The sequence below is a fragment of the Colossoma macropomum genome, unplaced genomic scaffold, assembly GCF_904425465.1.
Source record: "Colossoma macropomum unplaced genomic scaffold, Colossoma_macropomum, whole genome shotgun sequence".
NCBI lineage: Eukaryota > Metazoa > Chordata > Actinopteri > Characiformes > Serrasalmidae > Colossoma > Colossoma macropomum.
The window spans coordinates 15,735,493-15,753,951 of NW_023494785.1; the positions used below are offsets into that span (position 1 = coordinate 15,735,493).

The window sequence follows — 18,459 nt, forward strand, 5'->3', positions numbered from 1 at the left end:
ATGGACTAAACCATGCTTGCTTATGTCATTATAAGAATAGCAAAACTGTTGGTGGCTTTATGGGGTGCCACATGCTGGCTACTACAGGCCAGCTGTGCTGTCACCAAAGCGGCCAAACGTTGGACAACTGTCACTCTACTAAAAGTAGGAGGCGGCCTTCCCTCTCCCCCACCCACTCACACACAGATGGCTGGTCAGCACGTGCCCGGAGGAGGGCAAAACAGTGACCCCCCAGCTGGACATTGTGGACAGGTCAGTGATACTCAATCCCCTCTTTCAGGCCAGCTGCTGCTTGGGCTGGGCTAATGGAGCCCCTGCTAACACACACACACACACACACACACACACACACACACACACACACACACACACACAAAGCCTAGCCCTCAGGCCCCCACAATACTGACCAGTAAAAGGCACGTGTTGGGGGTAGGAGGGGCAGCTGGACATTCGCCATTTCTGGTCCTCCCAGGGCAGAGTAATTGTTTGCGTGAGTGTTTGAAGAAGGGCTTGTTGGGGGGGGTGATGTGGACGGATGGCTAATAGCCACAAAGGTGATACGCAAGGACAAGTCAGAACCATGAGAGGCCTGACAGAGGGTCACTTCAAAGAACAGGATGACCATGTGGTCAAACTTTTTTTTTTTGGCCTCCATTAGCCATTATGTTCTTTCTACATCCCCTAGAACTGGTACAAAAGGAGCATTCACCTTTATTAAAAAGATGAGTAGATCAGATCATTTAAACACACCTTGCAGAAAAATACAATACAATAGAAAACTATAACATGGTGCTGTACAATACTTCTAAAATAATCTATAATAATCCATATATTTCCCATATAATATTGCTGTAGTACTGTCTTATAATACTGATCTCAAAAACTTGAGTAGTATTATAAATATAAGATGTTTATAAATATATAAAATTTATTCATAGAAATTTCTCTAGCATTACTATACATCTTTCTCATAATTGAAGTTATTCAAAATCACTGAAAAGGCTGCTGGGCCACATTTGAGCCAACCTGCCTTAACCCCTAAAAATTCCAGGTTTATTTCGTACAAAGGCTTATTATCCAGTGAATACAGGGATTTCAATGAAAACTAATGCAGCTATTCCTAGGTTACAGAAGTGTGTAAAACAGCAGGCTAGTTAAGGGGCTAATTTATCTGTTGCTTTTATTAAGTATACATGATATCTATCCAAATCATGATGGTATTGACAGATATGTAGCAGATATTATTAGCATCAGACCAATGTTTTCAGATTCAACTGATATTTCAAAGTGAAAATTTATAACATATTTAATATTTACTGTAGCCTGGAAGAGCAGAATCTGGGCTACTGTGCTAAAGTGTCTGCCTTTTATTCATTTTACTGATTTGCAATCTAGAAATAAGTGTTATATTTCTCTGTAATGCTAATCCAGCTAAATGTAGTTTCTACATTTTATGAATGTTTACGTATCATCACTGGTAACGACATTGGCTGATATATATAAAGTTGTATGCAAAAGTTTGGGCCCCTGGTGGAATTACATAATTTTTCACATCATTTTTGAAGTGAAAAGAAATAAACACAAGCACTGCAGCAGACTAATAAAAGACATTTTTTTCTGCAAATGTTAATGCACCATTACTTCATATTTGATTACCTTAAAAAAAGGAAGAATAATAATAAATGTGCAGCGTTGCTTGAACAACCACCACAAAAGTCAATGTCCAAAGCATGCAAAACAAATAAGCCAGAGGCAAATTAGAAACAAGTGCTGTAGACTGATGAAGTAAAAATGTAACTCTTGGGCCACAATCACAAAGATATGTTTGGAGAAAAAAAGAGCAGCATTTGATGAAAAGAACACCTTGCCAACTGTTAAGCATAGGGGTGGATCTATTATCCTTTGGACTGTGTGGCAGCCAGTGGCACAGGAGACATTTCACATGTGGGTCAATCTTAAACATGCTGTGCAAGCCCATGAATATTACAGAAATAGAAGCATTCAGCAAGTAAGTACAGGTGAAAATTCCTAAAACAAGAATACAAGATTCCTAGCTGTCCGAGTGTTTCCAAGTTGTGATATCCATCAAAGGGATATCCTTTAGTGCTTAGAAACTTAGCAGGGTGTCCAAATGTTTGCACATACCGCAATTATTTTTTTTGTCCCTTATCTTTGAGCTAATCAAATATAAAATATATACTGTATAGAAAAAATTATCGGCTACAGCTCACAATTCCCATTTTACTTTTATTACTAGTTGCAGTTGACTAAATTGAGTAAGCCTAGTTCAAATCAGTTAAGGTTGTAAACCATGTGAGTGAAGTGTTCAGAATGAAATGTGTACACATTGAGGTGAGGTAGGTGAAACGATGGGTTTTGCTTTCTGAGTAATGTCAAATGTGCCATATTTGCCCTTGACTCCACTGGAGTAAACTCTACAGTAGGTGTTAGAGAGTGTTGTATTGACTGTGTTGTTTTGCTGTGTGATGGTAGTATGGGCTGCAGCAGGGTGAATGCAGGTCCAGAGAGCTGCAGCTTCAGGCTACCCAGTATGGGAGAGGGTCCTGGGCCAGGCTGAGCCAAGCAGTCGATAAATCAATAGGACGCACACACACACACACACACAGGCGCATACACGCGTCACTGCAGGCCTGAGAGGCCATATGAAACTACCATTGATCGGAGGGGGTAGGGAGCAAACTGATTTTCTGTGTGTGTGCATGAGAGGAGCTACAGGGTCCACCTCCATTCTGAATGCAGTGGTAGAAGGTTAAAGTGACCCGACCAAGCCCTCCAACACATATACACAAACTGTGTGCACGCTGCAGAGAGAGACGTGTGTCTGTCAGTACCTCTCTGTCACAGCTCACAAAACACAAGCTTAGTGAACTAAAACTGCAGTGTATGTGTCTGCCTCTGTCTCTTTCTCTCCATTCCTTCCTCCCTCCCTCTCACCCTCCCTCTTCCTGTCAGTGTGCCTAGAATCACCCAGTGCCTATTAATAGTGCTGTGCTAGAGGTTCCACTCAGGCTCCACTGTTTTTAATACGCACAAAACGCTATTATGAGCTCTCAGCGGAACGGCACAGTGAATTTCTATAGAGCTGAGCGGTTATTAAACTTTGTCCTCTGCATTATTTCTGTTATTGACGGTTTATCATCCCTTTAGCCAGATCAAGGGTATTATTCAAACAGCTTACACTCAATAACACATAAAGAGGAGGTGCACTCTACACCACTATGAGTACTAAACAGTCAAGCACCACTTGAGCCCTATACACATCCACATCCGTCCGTGCTGTAGTAGGTGTTGTTGTGGTGCTCGACTGTGTCGCAGGTCCTGTTTGCTTTCACCATTGAGCACAGTCCTTTCTTTACTGGCTCTCTCTTATGGCCCCCCAGTGTGCTAATGGGAAAGTACTGCTCATGTTTACTTGACCTGCAAATTGGGGTCAAGTCAAGGTAAAGACCTGCACACAAGTGCAAAGACTCTACTTTTCAAAGCACAAGAGCAGGAGAGGACAAATACATACGGCAATGAACAGGATCTCCTGATTTGCTGCATGCACCAACACAGATATAAGCAGGATGAAAAGTAACAATTTCACCTTTAATTCACTATTCCTCCTCTTACAAGGTTAATGCAATATGAAATGGCGCAGTGAATATCAGAAAAAGCGCCCTGCACGTCATCCCCGTTCATCTGTTCCACTGTTCTGAGACCTGCACAAAAAAGCAGCGAGATGGAGACAGGTGTAAATAAACGGCGGGGCTCTGTCCTCGTTCGGCGAGTTGCCATGGTAACGGCTGATAGAGTATCCTATCGATCGCGGTGTCCAGTCGGAATTGTGCAGCCCCTGAACCCGGGTTTTTTCTCCGCCGTGATGGGCGTGGATCAATAGGCTGATATTGTATGCGTCTTTTGCCTTATATCTCCCACTGCCTCCATAATGGTGATAATGATAGTGAGAAGGAAGAGGAAGCAGAAAGAGAGAAAGAGAAACAATAGCTAAAATGTCAAATGGATCTTTTCATGTGAAAAGAAAAATCTGGAGAAAAATCAGTCTCTTTATGAATTCAAAAGCTTCCTTCTCAGATAATGGATTGCTATCTTTTCAGAAATGATTTGTTCCATTCATAAAAGATAGGCCACTCTAGAGCTACAGAAGAATTCCAGATATCACTGATCTCTTCCTACAGCATCCTACAGTGCACTCCAGATGGAACTCCATTTCCCAGACATGCCCTCTGTCACATTTAATTCAAATGTTCCCCCTACTCCCTCTTCACATATGCAAACAGCCAGCCAGCATTTACCTAAAGTGGAACCATTTACTCTCCATCCACCTTTTGGGTTGTCAAATACAAATAAGCAGAACTGTGAGCACAGGCTAAGGTGCTGCGGTAAGTGGAGAGGAGGTGAGAGAGGCACAGCGGAGGACCTAAGGGAGCTCGTTTAAATCTGGCCTGAGGGATCCCTCCAGCTAGGGGTCACGGTTGGAGTCACAGCGCGCTGGATTTAAAGGTGGGCCTCCTTAAGGTGCTTCTGTCGCCTGGGGGCACAGCCATCACAATTCCTGCAGTGCTGGAAATGAAAGCAATGCCAGGACAAAGGCTCTTTCCTTGCTTATGGCCACTGCTCAGAAAAATTACCCAAATGATTGAGATGTCGGTTACATCTTTCTTTTTACCTCCTTGTTCTGCAAAAAAGCAGTGCAGTTTTATGGGGCTATGTGAAGCAGTGTTCTTCTCAGTAGTCCACTACTTTCCTCACAGTCCTTTCCACTGGGAAATTTTGCTATTAGATGCTGAAGAATCACTTGTAATTTCATTCCTGCTTATGCTCTACTGAAATAAAAATAGCGTGTTGAATCTCAAAACAGCATTTCTGAGTAATTATGTGTTTCGCTTTCCTTACTTTTGGCAACAAATGTGTTGGTTAAATGGATTTTATTAAGTAGATCTTGAATTATGTAAATTCACAGCACAATTTTTTCCAGTGTAGGTACCTGTGTAATTATGTAATTATGCCACAATACGTTTATAACATTTTATTTGCTGTTTTTTTGGCTTACACTATGTGTCTTCCATATGTCCAGATCTAATATTTCAGCAGGGTTTGCTGTCCACACCCACCACAGAGGGGCTTCAGCGCAATAGCCTTACTGCCTTGGACGTCTGCCAACAATCAAAGCTGATCATAGCTTACATCACGGCCTAAAATAAAGTGTGCTTCATTCTGGGTGGCACTTGGATGTGTGGGATGAGAGGCAGTGAGACTGGGGCTTCAGTCCTCATCCTCCTCTAGGGGTTCAACTGCATTCTCCAGAGCTTTTTCCTCTCTTTCTCTCTCTGTTCCGTCCTCTGTGGCTGGGCCTGGAGCCGATGCAGCCGTGAAAATGTAAATTGGCATGGCGGGGAGGGGAGTGTGTGTGGGGGGAGCTGCCCTCGCACCCCGGCCAGATGAAAACCCATCCGCCCGGAGAGACGCAGCGGCTGGCGGGCCAGAAGTCAGCCGCGCTGGGGCCCGGCATGTGGGAGAGAGAAATCAAGGAGAGAAAGTTTTCTCTGCCTCCAGCGCTCTGCATGCATTGTCAGAGACAGAACCTAGCCTGAACTTGGCTGCACACAGTGTAAAACTTTCTAGAACAGACATGCACGCTGCATCCTAATTCGAGCTGTGCCTTTTAGCACTCCTGATGTGTGCCGCTCATGCTAATAAAGGCCAGACCTACTCATATAAGAAATAATGTGTTGACACTGCTTTGTGCTGTCAGAAAGACATGTACTATGGATTTAAATAAATAAAAGCCTAATATGATTTGTGCTGGTACATGCCATAGAAAAGCACACAGCCTACTTTAAACTATAAATACCTAAAATACATAGATCTCTCCTTATATAATATTCTTCTCAGTAAGAACACCTCACAAATGCTTCACAAGTGAAATACAGTTCAAAAGAAAGAGTATTAAAACAATACTAATAACACTACTACTAATGATAATAACAGAGATATCTGCCATTGGAGTAAATTCACTTCCCAATAGTTCTTAAAAAATAATCTATCACATTACTTGCCATAAGCCAGTGTATTTACAGTTACAGGTATTTCTCAAGATATTTTCCAAGCCTATAAAGTTCTGACATCTATGTGTTGTGTAACAAACACGGACTATAAAAGGTTTTAAAATCTATTTTTCTATTTATTTTATTTTTAAATCTATTTTACTGTGAGTTACACAGCACAAAAATTCATAACATTATAGTCTGGTGGTATACAAAAACTGTCATAACGTCCAATGCAGGTATTTTCACAAGGTATTAGTTTATGCTATACTGGCATTTTTTTCAATTATTATGCACTTTCAAATGAATTAAATAAATGTAGTAGATGGCTAATTACTTATTTGCCACTATAGTAACAGCTGAAAGCTCAGAAAGAATAGCATTTATATCTTGGTATGCAACAATCTTAAAAGCATAAATTCCATTTCACAATAATAGTATAATGGCACCATAACATCTAATTTTACAGTAAAACTCCCAAATGAGATTATTTAAAAGACTTGACTATTGTAGAAAGAAGTCTTGTAACTTACACAATCGGCAAAAATATAGTTATAATTCTAGAAGTTATTTAAGTTATAACTTAATATTTTCCCATAAGAAAACAGCACTGCTATGACTACGTAGTGAAATTACATACGGACAAATTTATTTACTGAACTAACTGACATCAGTTCTAACAGGTCAGTTCTAACCAGTTATGTACATATACACTTGAATGAGGAGAAAATGAGGAGCTATTATACTATATTCTCAGATGGACATCTGGCTCAGTTCTGTGTTTATTATGAACTGCAATTTTGAGAAATGGACATATATTGATACATCAATACAAACTTCACATAAACATCTATAATTTGTTGTGCTAAGTGAATAACGCTTATCTCTTACATCTCTCTAATGCTTACTTATTTACTAATGCTACAAATTTGTTTTTTACTCAATTTTCCAATTTTGTTAGGGAAATTACTGCATTAACTATCTTCTTGCATATTTCTGTTTACTTATTGCTATTTTAGAATGGTTATGGTTGTGTTCATAAGAGTTAATACTGATTTTGGAGTCTAACTTCAACTAGGACATTTATCCTGCTCCTGCTCCATCTCAGTCCTTCTGTCCAGCAGCAGCATTCATACAGCAGTCAATAGCTATTTATCATCTGCCATATTAACGATTTCAGTCTGTCAATATGAAGTCCAGGGCTGAAATTAGTCAGTGCCAAGCCTGTGGCTGCAGTTCAAGGTCACACACGCACGCACATACACACTCTATAGTGACAGGACTGATGTGTCTCTGCGTAGTGCCACATACATCCAGCCCAAGGTCATGTACTGTACTGCTGCTTTAAACTAACACACACATAAAGCACTCAGTTTGAGAGGAAGAGCTGGGAGCACAGCCACAAACAGTGTTCAGTGCGACCAACGTATGTTTTGTCCCAAAATTAGAATCCTTTTAGTTGTTAATTGTACATCTTTGTATTTGACAGCTGTGCCACGTATCAAGTGTAGATGAACGTGAAGCACAACCTAACGTGGGGTAAACTTTTTTTTTTAACGTAATTGAACAAGTTCAAAAAGAATACTTAGTTTTTGGTCATCTTCTCGTGTTCTAATAGCAACATCATAGGCAAATTTTGACTTCAGTCTGATAATACAATTCTCAAAATTCACCACACCTGTTTTTGTACCATGAAAGCAACTCTTTTCATTGTAACTGTTTTTATTTTAACCATCATCTTGGTGGCAGTACCACAACACCATTTCCAAGTATATAAACAAGTAAGCAAGTAAGGCTAAAAGTACAGCAAGGTTATGTCATATTAAAAATGCGAGGTTATGTAAATTCAAAAGATTACTTTTTTTTTGCAACATTTTGTTCACAGTAAATATACTATATATATATATATATATATATATATATATATATATATATATATATATATATATATATACACTAGATTGTAAATATAAAAGAATAAAAAGGAAATATAGGAGAATGTAAACAAAATATATTTAACTTTTTTTTTATTAAAAATTAATTTTCCAGTATTTGTCATTTTTATTTTGATGCATATATATTTTACATATTTAGGTTGAAAAGCTAATTTGTTTTGACATAAAATTGTAATGAAATCATGAATTTAATACACTTTTCTAGAAAATGTTACAACTAGCCCCTGAGTCTGTTACAATGAACTCCACATACAGGGTAAGTTATACATATTCCACTTTCAGTTGAATTTTTCATAAACGGCAGAAACAAACTTTATCTTTTCATCTGTATCCAGTATATAAAGCTTGCTTGTTTAAAATATGTATTGTTCAAATACTAATAAAATAAGTTTGTTTTTTTTTATCTTTTGCTTAGCAAAAGATAAAATATATTAGGTTGTGTCCCAAAGTAATGTCACAGTAATGCATAAATAAATTTTTTAAAAAGCTGGTCATTTTCATTTTTCATCTGACATTAAGGCTAACATTAAAGAAGTGCGCAGGTTTGACCTGTTCAATCTGCTCACAAGAATTTGCAATACATTGTTTTTTAAATACAGTGGGTATTTCTCTGAAGTGTAGAGCTGTATTATTTAAAAAGTGTGAGGGCCTAAAGCTGTACAGTACAGGATACTGCAATGCTTTATCGCCTGCTGATCTTGTGCTATAGACTGGGCATAGCTCCACGACGCTGCATTTAAAGTAGAAGGTAGACATGGCTGGGCAGTGGACACCTAAATAGATTAAAAGCAAGTAGTAACCCAAAGGCTGTCTAGGTTTGATATTTGATTTGTATTCATTAACTCATTTGAAAATGAAGCCTAATCATAGAGCATTCTATAAAAGAAACAAAATACAAAATAAAACTTTATGAATGTCAGCATTCAGTCTAAACTAACACTCTACAAGATGGGATTCCATTTGTCAGTTTTGTCATTTCAAAAACTTTCTGCACATTTGACAGCCCCTACTGCTCTTTACTAAACTGAGGCATAGTCTCTAGGTCCTAAAGGAGAGCCCATAGTCTCTTCTCTGTTTGAGGCATGCTGAGGGGATAAGGTTTAGCCAGGCTGCAGCACTGAAGAATTACTAATCAGCAGCAAAACATTTGCTGCCCTTCTGGCAAGGTCAGGGGATCAGGGTCCCCTGCTAAATGTCCAGAGCTCCTTTGCTCTCCTGGGGCAGAAGCCCTGAGGGGTAATAACACTCTGCCTCCCCCTCATGGCCTGACAGCAGCTCAGATGTGTGAACAGACTGAGGGGTCTTCACTGTCTCTAATCAGCCTGACAGCTCATACTCTGAGGCTCAAGCTCCACAGCCACACCAAACACTTCTAGAGTCAAGAGGTAGACATCTAGAATACTGAGAGGAGAAAAATCTTAATTTCCACATCTGTAAGGTGACCACTACTAAGATGTGCTACTACATGAGCTGCTACTAAGTTTATCGTATGAGCTGAAAAAATACATAACATCTAGGTTTTGCACCGCCTTAAGTATCAGTATTTTATTTGAGTAATACCCGCACATTAAACAGACTCTCACCCTCATTCTAAACATTGTTTCAACATTTTCAGCTGACTATTAAAAACTAGGTAGCAACACAGTGAGCACTGTGTATTTCCAGCATGTGAGTTTATAGATTATTTAATGAACTCGCCACTCACTCTATGTGTCTGCGTGTGCATGCATGACTAATTTGTGGCAGTATTGATCTGTGGTAGACCGGAGTAGTGCATCTGGACATGTCCGACCAGCAGAAAAAAAGATAAACAACACAGAAGAATTAATGCAAAATAAAGGTCAGTTTTGTAACGTATAAAAGTAGTATGGGACATCTTATTTTACATATTTTTAGATCTCTTTGGATATGGTACAGTGATACAAAAAACTTAACACTGTGCACTTCCAAATAAGTAAAACCATGCATACTGTGTGCTGAAATTATCTTATTCTGAGAGTGCTATAGTGGCTACAATAGCCATTACTGGCTTGTTTTTTACCTCATCAAAGTCTATGTCTCATTTAGCCTCCTCACTAATTCTTTGAAGAAATAATGTGACTGCTGCCATCTAGTGGACTGGCACTGACTTTTCCTGACCGCAGTCAAGATGAAAACCTGAAAGTAACCTACTCTTGACAATTTGAACAGTTTATTTCCAAAAGCTGGATCTACACAATAACACAAGTGAATGTGTGCTTATAATTCAAGTCTCTTTGCATACTTTAGATATTTAATTTTATTTAGATAATTAACAATTTATTTGCTATGCTCTTGACAAGAACTGAACTACTTCTGAAACAATCATTTCTAGTGAACACGAGCAAAACCTACTACACTCACATTAATATATTTTAGCATGTACAATTCATACTATGCACATGCACAAAAAGTACTACAACACAGAAGAGTCACATTAATGCTCTCCAGCTTGCCTGTTTACACTCACTGTTACACAGAAGAGTATCAGAGGGATTCTCTAGGCACACTAAACTTGCGTCTCTTCGGGGCAGCAGGCTGAAGATCTTGACTAAGTGGAAACTCAAACTGAGAAGCCTACAGAGATAAGATAAGACTAGTTTTTTGTGAAATGGTCATAAGCAAGGATTTATGCAAGGCATTACACAATTCAGACTTAAAGCTCACTTGTTCCGCTTTCTTGTTTGTGGATGCGGCCACTGCAGCTGCTCTTTTGTCCTATAACCCCCAAAAAAACATACAAAGCAAATGGAAAATAATCTCAAAATGGAGGATAACACACATAAATGTTAACAGTAGAAACAATTCTATTTAAAGACCAGCACACAAACCACTGGTTAACAATGCAACATGCATTAAACAAATAACAATATGTTGTTAGTAAAAAATCATTTACTACTGAGGACTTGCATACACGCCCGCTCCTGGTTTTCATGGTAGCCACCTGGAGAGCAGCCGTCTTCTTCACAAGACTGTCTACCTATATTACATAACAATAACAAATCCATTGTTGGCTCCACAAAGAAATACAGAGGACCAACGTTTTTTTTCCAGTTTTTAGGATTTATAATGTTGGTATTCTTCTTTGAAATGCATGCATCTAAACTAAAGATACACTGTACACATGCTTGCATTTTTAAAAATCAAACTTAATGCTTATTATTAATAGCTTTTTAGGACGTCCACAAAGGAAGAATATTACCACTTACACTGCAAAAGTTAATATGGCAAATATTAATGCCTATTTTTAAACATTCGCTGAAAACACTTCGAGATGTGTACACTATATATATTCTAGCGCTCTTCTCAATTTCCCCTTCTATAGTTGATTGCAAAAAATTTACATTTTTTTTGTTGAATTTTACAGGCGTAAATCTCTGCAGTGTTTTATTTTTTTCTGCAAATGTTAATGCACAGTTACTTTATATTTGTTCAACTTTTTAAAAATATCTGATAAAGACATAACAAAAAAATACATTTAAAACAGTAATTGTGTAAAAGTTTGGACACCCTACTAAACCAGACTAAGTCAGTCTTGTCAGTGTGTTTTATTTGGTCATCAATTCTGCAGCCCTTCATCATAAAACAGTTTCTGACAATAGGACCACCATGTTTAATATTTTTGGTTAGCAGGTTATACTGAATGCATGTGGATTATTCAACATGGTTTTTAGGCATTTTTAATAGCATAAAATCTAAGACTTTTTCAGACATTTTTTATCTCAAATTTAAAAAAAACAAAACTAGATCAAAGACATCACATCCTCATGTTATTGTGTGAATTAGAGAGTGTATTCAACAAAAAAAATGCATACAATTGTTATTAGCCTGATAGCCTGTATTCCTCCCATTGTCGCTTTAGTTACCTGTGTTCATACACCTTAGTGAAGAAAGTAGAAAGCAAATGAAAAGACAACTGAGAAACGCACCACTATCCACAATGTTCAAATGAGTACACAGTAGTATGACAGTCTGATGTAAATAACAGCATTAGTATGAGAGAACACTGCACTGCTGAATTAGTGCTATAGTAGAGTTTAGTACAGTAGAGTTTCTAAAAGCAGTTCTGCGGTCTTGTTCTACATCTTAGCATCTTATATTAGCACCTTAATTTAGACTTAGAAGAGCAACCAAAAAAATTTAAGAATTCTGAAAACTGGAAAGAAATGTAAAAATATATGTATTTTTGAGAAAAAACCTTGAGGATAGCCCCTGAAGTTACCATACTGGCAGTTTATTCTTTTTTATATAAAGTATCATTATTTTTTACAGTGTAGATGGGAAATTAACAACGTAAATATGTTACTATTAGGTATCTCAGTATTGTTTACTAATATATTTGCTCCTGTCACATCCTCCCAAATATAATTGCCACAGTATCAGACACCAATACCTGCTACAGCTTCAATCAACTCCATCTCCCAGAATTCAGAGTACACTCATTTCGAATTACTGCAATCACTATGAACTATGAACAAAAATCATGTGCCAATATTGTTGGTGTACACAATTCTGAGCAATGTTCCTCCTTGTTCATGTTTTTCCTAAATTGTCTCCACTACTACGCATGTTTACAGTGCAGAAGCTTGGACTCTGTTTTGAATCGTTTGCTGTGTAAATTAAAACTCTTCAACCAAAAACTCCTGCATCTACAACCTGTCTCTATGTTCTGCAGTGTTATTTGTCTATCTTGATCCTTACTCCTGGTAGCATTTATCACCTCAGAGCTGGTAGTGCTTACTGGCATTACAAACTGCATACATTACATCTGCTTATTCTACCTCTCAGTGCCATTCTCAGAATCTCACATGAAGAAAAAGTGACACAAACTTCATCATAAAAACGTGGACATGATTAGGAGATGAAGCAAGAGGTTCAACTTACTGATAGTAAACATGAAATGTAAAACTCCTGATTTGTTTACCTGGATGAGCTGTGAATTTTCCAGCATCTCCTCTTTGCTCATGCCTGTGTAAATGACAAAACATTAACAGACAATTGGGTAAAACTACAGAGACTCATTTTATATGTGAATTAACTGTAAATACGTACTAGCCCTGTACAGTTGTTTCGGCCTACATCTTTTCACCTGATGTCATGAAAAACGAGTCACCGATTCTCAGTTTTCTGATTTTCAGAAGCAGATACTACTGTCATTTTTATTTATTTACTTTTAAATTGCCTCCTTTATTCCTGTCTTTTTCTACGATGTTCTGTACTCTTGAAGATAAAATTAGGTTTACACTAAATTCTAGAACACTTCATCCGGAAAATGTGCAAAACAAACATATAGAATCAACTTAAAGACAAACCACAAGCCTGTGTGCTGATGACTGCATATTTAAAAAGAGCAAATTATCTGAGACAGCTCACCTGAGTTTTCAATGCCGGTGTCATGAACAACATTTTCTTTGGATACAAACTCCTGTTTACAGAAAAGATACAGTGCATGAGCTCTGAATCTATGTAGTGTGAGTGATGTTTAATAAAGTACAAAACTAACAACAAATAACTACTAAAGAGAAAGTGCTTTTCACCTGCTGAACTTTGGACACAGACACAACTGTTTCTTCGTTCATTTTCAAAGCCCATCTATCTCTGGCACATACTGGCTCATCTTCATCTACCTGCAGACAGACATACACACCACTGTACTTAGCTACAAGCTGAATCTCAGGCAAGTACAATGTAATTAAACCTCATTACCTTTGACTGAAGCAGTGAATTCAGCTGTATAGTTAAAATTTATCCCAGTACACTCATATCGCTTCTTAAAAATGAAATTCTAGATTTATTTACCTGTCACTATACATTATAGAACTTCGAATAGCACCTGTTCAAGTCTTTCTCTCTCAGTGGTGACATCCACTTTGAGGGTGTGGAAAGGTGTAACAACTTCTCCCATGGTAAGATTGACTGGCTCTTTCTCAAACATCAGTGTGTCATTGTCACCCTCCTTAAAGCCTGGTGGGTGGTAGTCTTGGGGAGTCACTGTCAGCAAGTAAAGAGATATCATTTAATTCCCTGATACTTAGAAAAAAGCAATACTAACAACTCAGGAGAAGAATGTGATTTGAGCATGTTCCTCTGTATTTAATTTTGTTTTCATTTTTGTGCACGTGGGTTACTACCTTCATCGTAGTAGGAGAGCTTCATGTTGAGACAAACGCTGTCAGGGAGTGGGCCGAGGTTCTGCATTAGTGTGTACAGTTTACGCACAAGCAGAATACTTGCTTTCTTTATGTCGCTGCAGTCCATCTTAGTCACACGCTTCTGGCTTTTGCTGGCAATATAAGGACAGCACATTTTCAACAGGGAAAATGTACTGCATCTTAGTATCAGTCACATAATGTATAGATACTATATTTTCATGTTAACTGGCAGTACGTAGTACAGTTTCACCTTAGAACCGAAAAACAATTCTAAATTATTTGAATGATCACCTTCCAAAATCCAGCCGAGGACCCTTTTCAGTGTACTGGATTCTGAACTGGTAGCACTCTGTTAACTTCTGAAATGAGGAACATGTAATTCTATTCATCAATTGATAGAAAAGATCACTCTATCACTCTATATGTGAAGGGCCACATCGCTGTAGAGTTTAGCCATCTACCCCATTAAACACTTAATAGCAAGGCCTTCATGAGTTAAGTTTAGAAAGTCACAAGAGGGAAAACATTCACCTCTGCAGGGCCATCCAGGATGTACGTTACGACTCTGCTGTTATTGTTTTTATTGATGGTATAAATCTTAACTGTCATTCACTATCTTTAACTTATTTACACAACAAAGATGATAACATCACACTCGTAAAGACAATTCCAAAAACAATTCCAAAAGCTGTTTCCGTACCTGTGGGAATTCTGGATCAGAGTAAATCTAGGAAAACATAAGCACAGAATCATAATCCAATATATTAGATTAGAATAATAATAAAATGCAAGTCTGCACTGGAACAATTCATTATGTGCTTTTTAGATCATGCAGGTTACTACACTGTCATGAGTATTAAATATTCTGAGAATTTATTTCGTCAAATGTACTCACAGATAATAAAGCCATACGTAGCTGGAATAAAAATGGAAATGGAAAAAATTTAAACAAGTTACTTGACTGGCAAAAAAGACATACATGAACTTGATGTGATTTCCAGTATGTCTATTTAAAAGTAATGACTGACTCACATATCTCTTCTGTAGAGCATCAAAGCATCCTTGCAACCTGTATATCAGAGTGAGCGAGAGTCATTTCAGTCTTTTTAAAATGCTGTGCTCTTATGAGGCAGTTATCACCTTGTCAGTTTTCTTTGCTTAAGTGCTAACATGTTAATATCAGGCCCAAAAGCGTGCATGGTGGGTAATTTTCTTAATGTCCTGTTTTTCAGAGGCAATTTACGTTTTTTTACAGGTAGTCTTTCTGCCGACACCAACACCCCTACTCCATCCTGTAGAGGACAACAATATGACAAACAGCGTTCATACTGCCGTAAGGCTGTGTTACACCTAATCCCCCTCTCTTGCCACACTAACTAGGGCTGGACTAAATATTTGATAAATATGCTAATTTTTCAATCATAGAAATGTTAAAAAAAGAACTGTAAAAAAAAAAGTAACTGATTTAAAAAAAAATCCCCAGTATCTCGTCTCGTGGGTTCTGCATATTGACAACATGAAATCATTTTTCTTTTGAACGGCTTTAGCTTTTCAGTCTCTTGAATGTTTCCAAATACTGACCACTGCACAATCTGGCTAGCACCAGGGCAAGTTCGCTCTTCTCTAAGAATCATCACTTTCTGTTCTGTGGGGGTGACAGGAAAGGACACAAGGTTATATGTTAAGTGAAAACTATGTAACATTATTATAAATCTTACATAATCTATATTAAATACCTAACTGTATCAAGTCTTACCCTCAACGTATTTGCTCCCATAAGCTTTTTCTGGGAAAAGACCTCGCAAGTATGTAATGCTGGATACAGCAATTGCTAGGAGTTTCTTAACAACTACCAGTGACTGCTGCTCTGTGGCTACTACACGTGGCAGCATCTGAGAAGAACCCTGAAAATAAACTTTAAGTTAGCTGGCTTTTTCAGCAGTGAGGCAGACAAGTTAAGAAAAAAACTTTGAGCTGTCTAGATATATTTCAGCAACATTAACTTAAGCTTACATGAGTAGTGCGTAATCGCTGCTCACAGGCCATGACTGGGACAGCTGTCCTTTAGGTCTCTCTGATGAAAAAAGTTTCCTAGGTCTCTCTGGAAAAGAAAAAAAACAGCATATGTAGCTAAAATACTGCCTTATCCATGATCTAATGCAATGCTAAACAAAGGCAAAGAGCTAGATAATGCTCTGTAAAGTCATTAGCATTAGCGGGCTAACTATGCCTAGCAATAGGCATCATATGGCAGGTTTATGAAACTTATACTTAACCATAATTCCTGACATAGTAGCTAGCTAGATGGTTCCTTAGCTACGTGAGGTAAATCCAACCTGAATTTTCTGACAAGATCGTGTAATTTCCTATGACTTAACTAGCTGCCATACCTAGTTAGCTGGGGATATGTAGCTAACGTTAACGTTAGCTGGCTGATTGCTAATTTAACCCAAGTCAGGTAATGCCATCTTAACTAGCTAGCTAGCTAAGTTAGCAAACTAACGTTAGCTAACAAGAACGGTTAGGCGGCAAAAGCGGTCATTTTAACGACCAGCTAATCAGTTCTATGTCTGTGTGAAATATATATTTCATAAATATATTCGTTTTACCTATGAATATTAATGTTTTATTTTCTGGTATGTGTATTCGGTAGCCGTTTGGTCGAGGTTCCCGCCAAACTCGCACTCTCTGTCGCTGGAGCGAGTCGAGCGCCGGCGAGTTTTCAGTGGGAGCAGATACCCTGATCTACACTTCATCTGACGGTTGCGTGTTGGTACGCAATGAGTTTAAGATCAGAGAAGCTATACAGACCTCTGTGAAAGCTCTTTTCCAAAGATCCCCCGCCATCTCGGCATTTTTCTCTCTCGCAGACCTTATTTTCACAGAAGATGAAATTACTCTTTCCCAAACTGTAACGATTTATGCTCAGTAATTTACAGCATTTCAATGTACCGTTAACTTATTTCGTGTTCATAACCGTTAACCACCCTTATTTGAATTCTATTAGGGGGTCAAAAATGTTGTAAATATATTTCAGTGCATCTGATAAGTGGGTAGTCAGTAAATGTAGTCGCGTACAATTTTGAGGCATTTGTATTTTCCTGAGTACTCAAGTGATAATTCTTTTGGCTCTAGTATATTTGTGAGGAAAGAAATCTACTTTTTACTTATTGCATCATGTTGGTGACAACATCTGTACTGCTTTGCAATTGGTCACACCTTTTGACTTTTGAGGTTTATCATTTCATTTTAGACCAAAACATTCTTGGTACTTAAGTTTCTATCTATCTATCTATCTATCTATCTATCTATCTATCTATCTATCTATCTATCTATCTTTGTTCAATTTGTTTAATTGTTTAATTATGTATCAGTTGTTTATTTAAAGCAAGGGTGGCATATCACAAAAATGCCTTCAGAAGTTTCAGTTTGAATTATTCAGTGGCAGTGCATCACAGGGAAGCAAATTATGACTGAGAACTGATTAAAAAGTGATTGGTACTGAGTCAAAATAGGATAGAATACATTAAAAAGACTGTTGAAAGAGAGAAAGCATTTAGAAGATATAGAGAGTGTTCTTCTTCTCAAGGCACTTACTGCCAAGCTTTTCAAGAGGGGCTGCAATATAGTTCACTTGCTTCCTGTCAGCATCTCTTCGGGAATAGCAAAAAGACTTTACCTTGCATAGATAAAGCAAAAGATGTTAAAGTTAAAGTTGAGCATTAGACGTCTTGATGAAGGCTTCACTCTGAGTTTTAAACCTATGATGTTGGTAGCAGAGTGATCTGTGCAAAGTGCCACACTGCTTGGCTGTCTTCTGGTAATTACTACAAAGAAACATAAGCCTCAAATAAAGCCACCCATTTAAAAAAAAATCCTCACCTTGTCATCTTGTGGGTCTCTCATATTAACATGAATTCATTTGTTGGCTGCAGCTCTTTGGGAATAGCAAAGCAACTTGTATAAATAAAGATGTATAAATAAAGATGCATAAATAAAGCAATTAAAAAATAATTTGAAAGTTAAATTCAGTTTAAATCACCATTTAAAGTCTTGATAAAGGCTTTGATCTACAGTCATACTACAAGAAACTAGATTTCTATATTGCTGTATGATAATTAATCTATAATCTTTAGTATTGTTTTATTGTAATCTGTAATACTTAAGTAGTATCCTACTATACAAGAAGGGTTCTATGTATACTGAAAAGAGGTTATTTAAGTTGTAACGAGACTGAAACCCTATTTGGTGCTATATAGAACTGTT

At 37.8% G+C, this 18,459-nt stretch overlaps 1 protein-coding gene across 1 annotated transcript; it reads right to left on the reverse strand.

Annotated features, from left to right (window-relative positions):
* Window positions 1–10,488: 10,488 nt before the first annotated feature.
* Window positions 10,489–16,239, reverse strand: hormad1 (HORMA domain containing 1). Its single transcript, XM_036578913.1, has 15 exons — window positions 16,207–16,239; window positions 15,950–16,097; window positions 15,775–15,838; window positions 15,226–15,262; window positions 15,089–15,109; window positions 14,894–14,920; window positions 14,485–14,552; window positions 14,173–14,324; window positions 13,875–14,032; window positions 13,579–13,668; window positions 13,415–13,466; window positions 12,966–13,009; window positions 10,938–11,021; window positions 10,709–10,759; window positions 10,489–10,618 (listed from the first exon to the last, which is right to left on the reverse strand). The coding sequence occupies exons 1-15, from the start codon at window positions 16,237–16,239 to the stop codon at window positions 10,529–10,531; spliced, it is 1,119 nt and encodes a 372-aa protein (XP_036434806.1). The 3' UTR covers window positions 10,489–10,528.
* Between the last annotated feature and the right edge of the window lie 2,220 nt (window positions 16,240–18,459).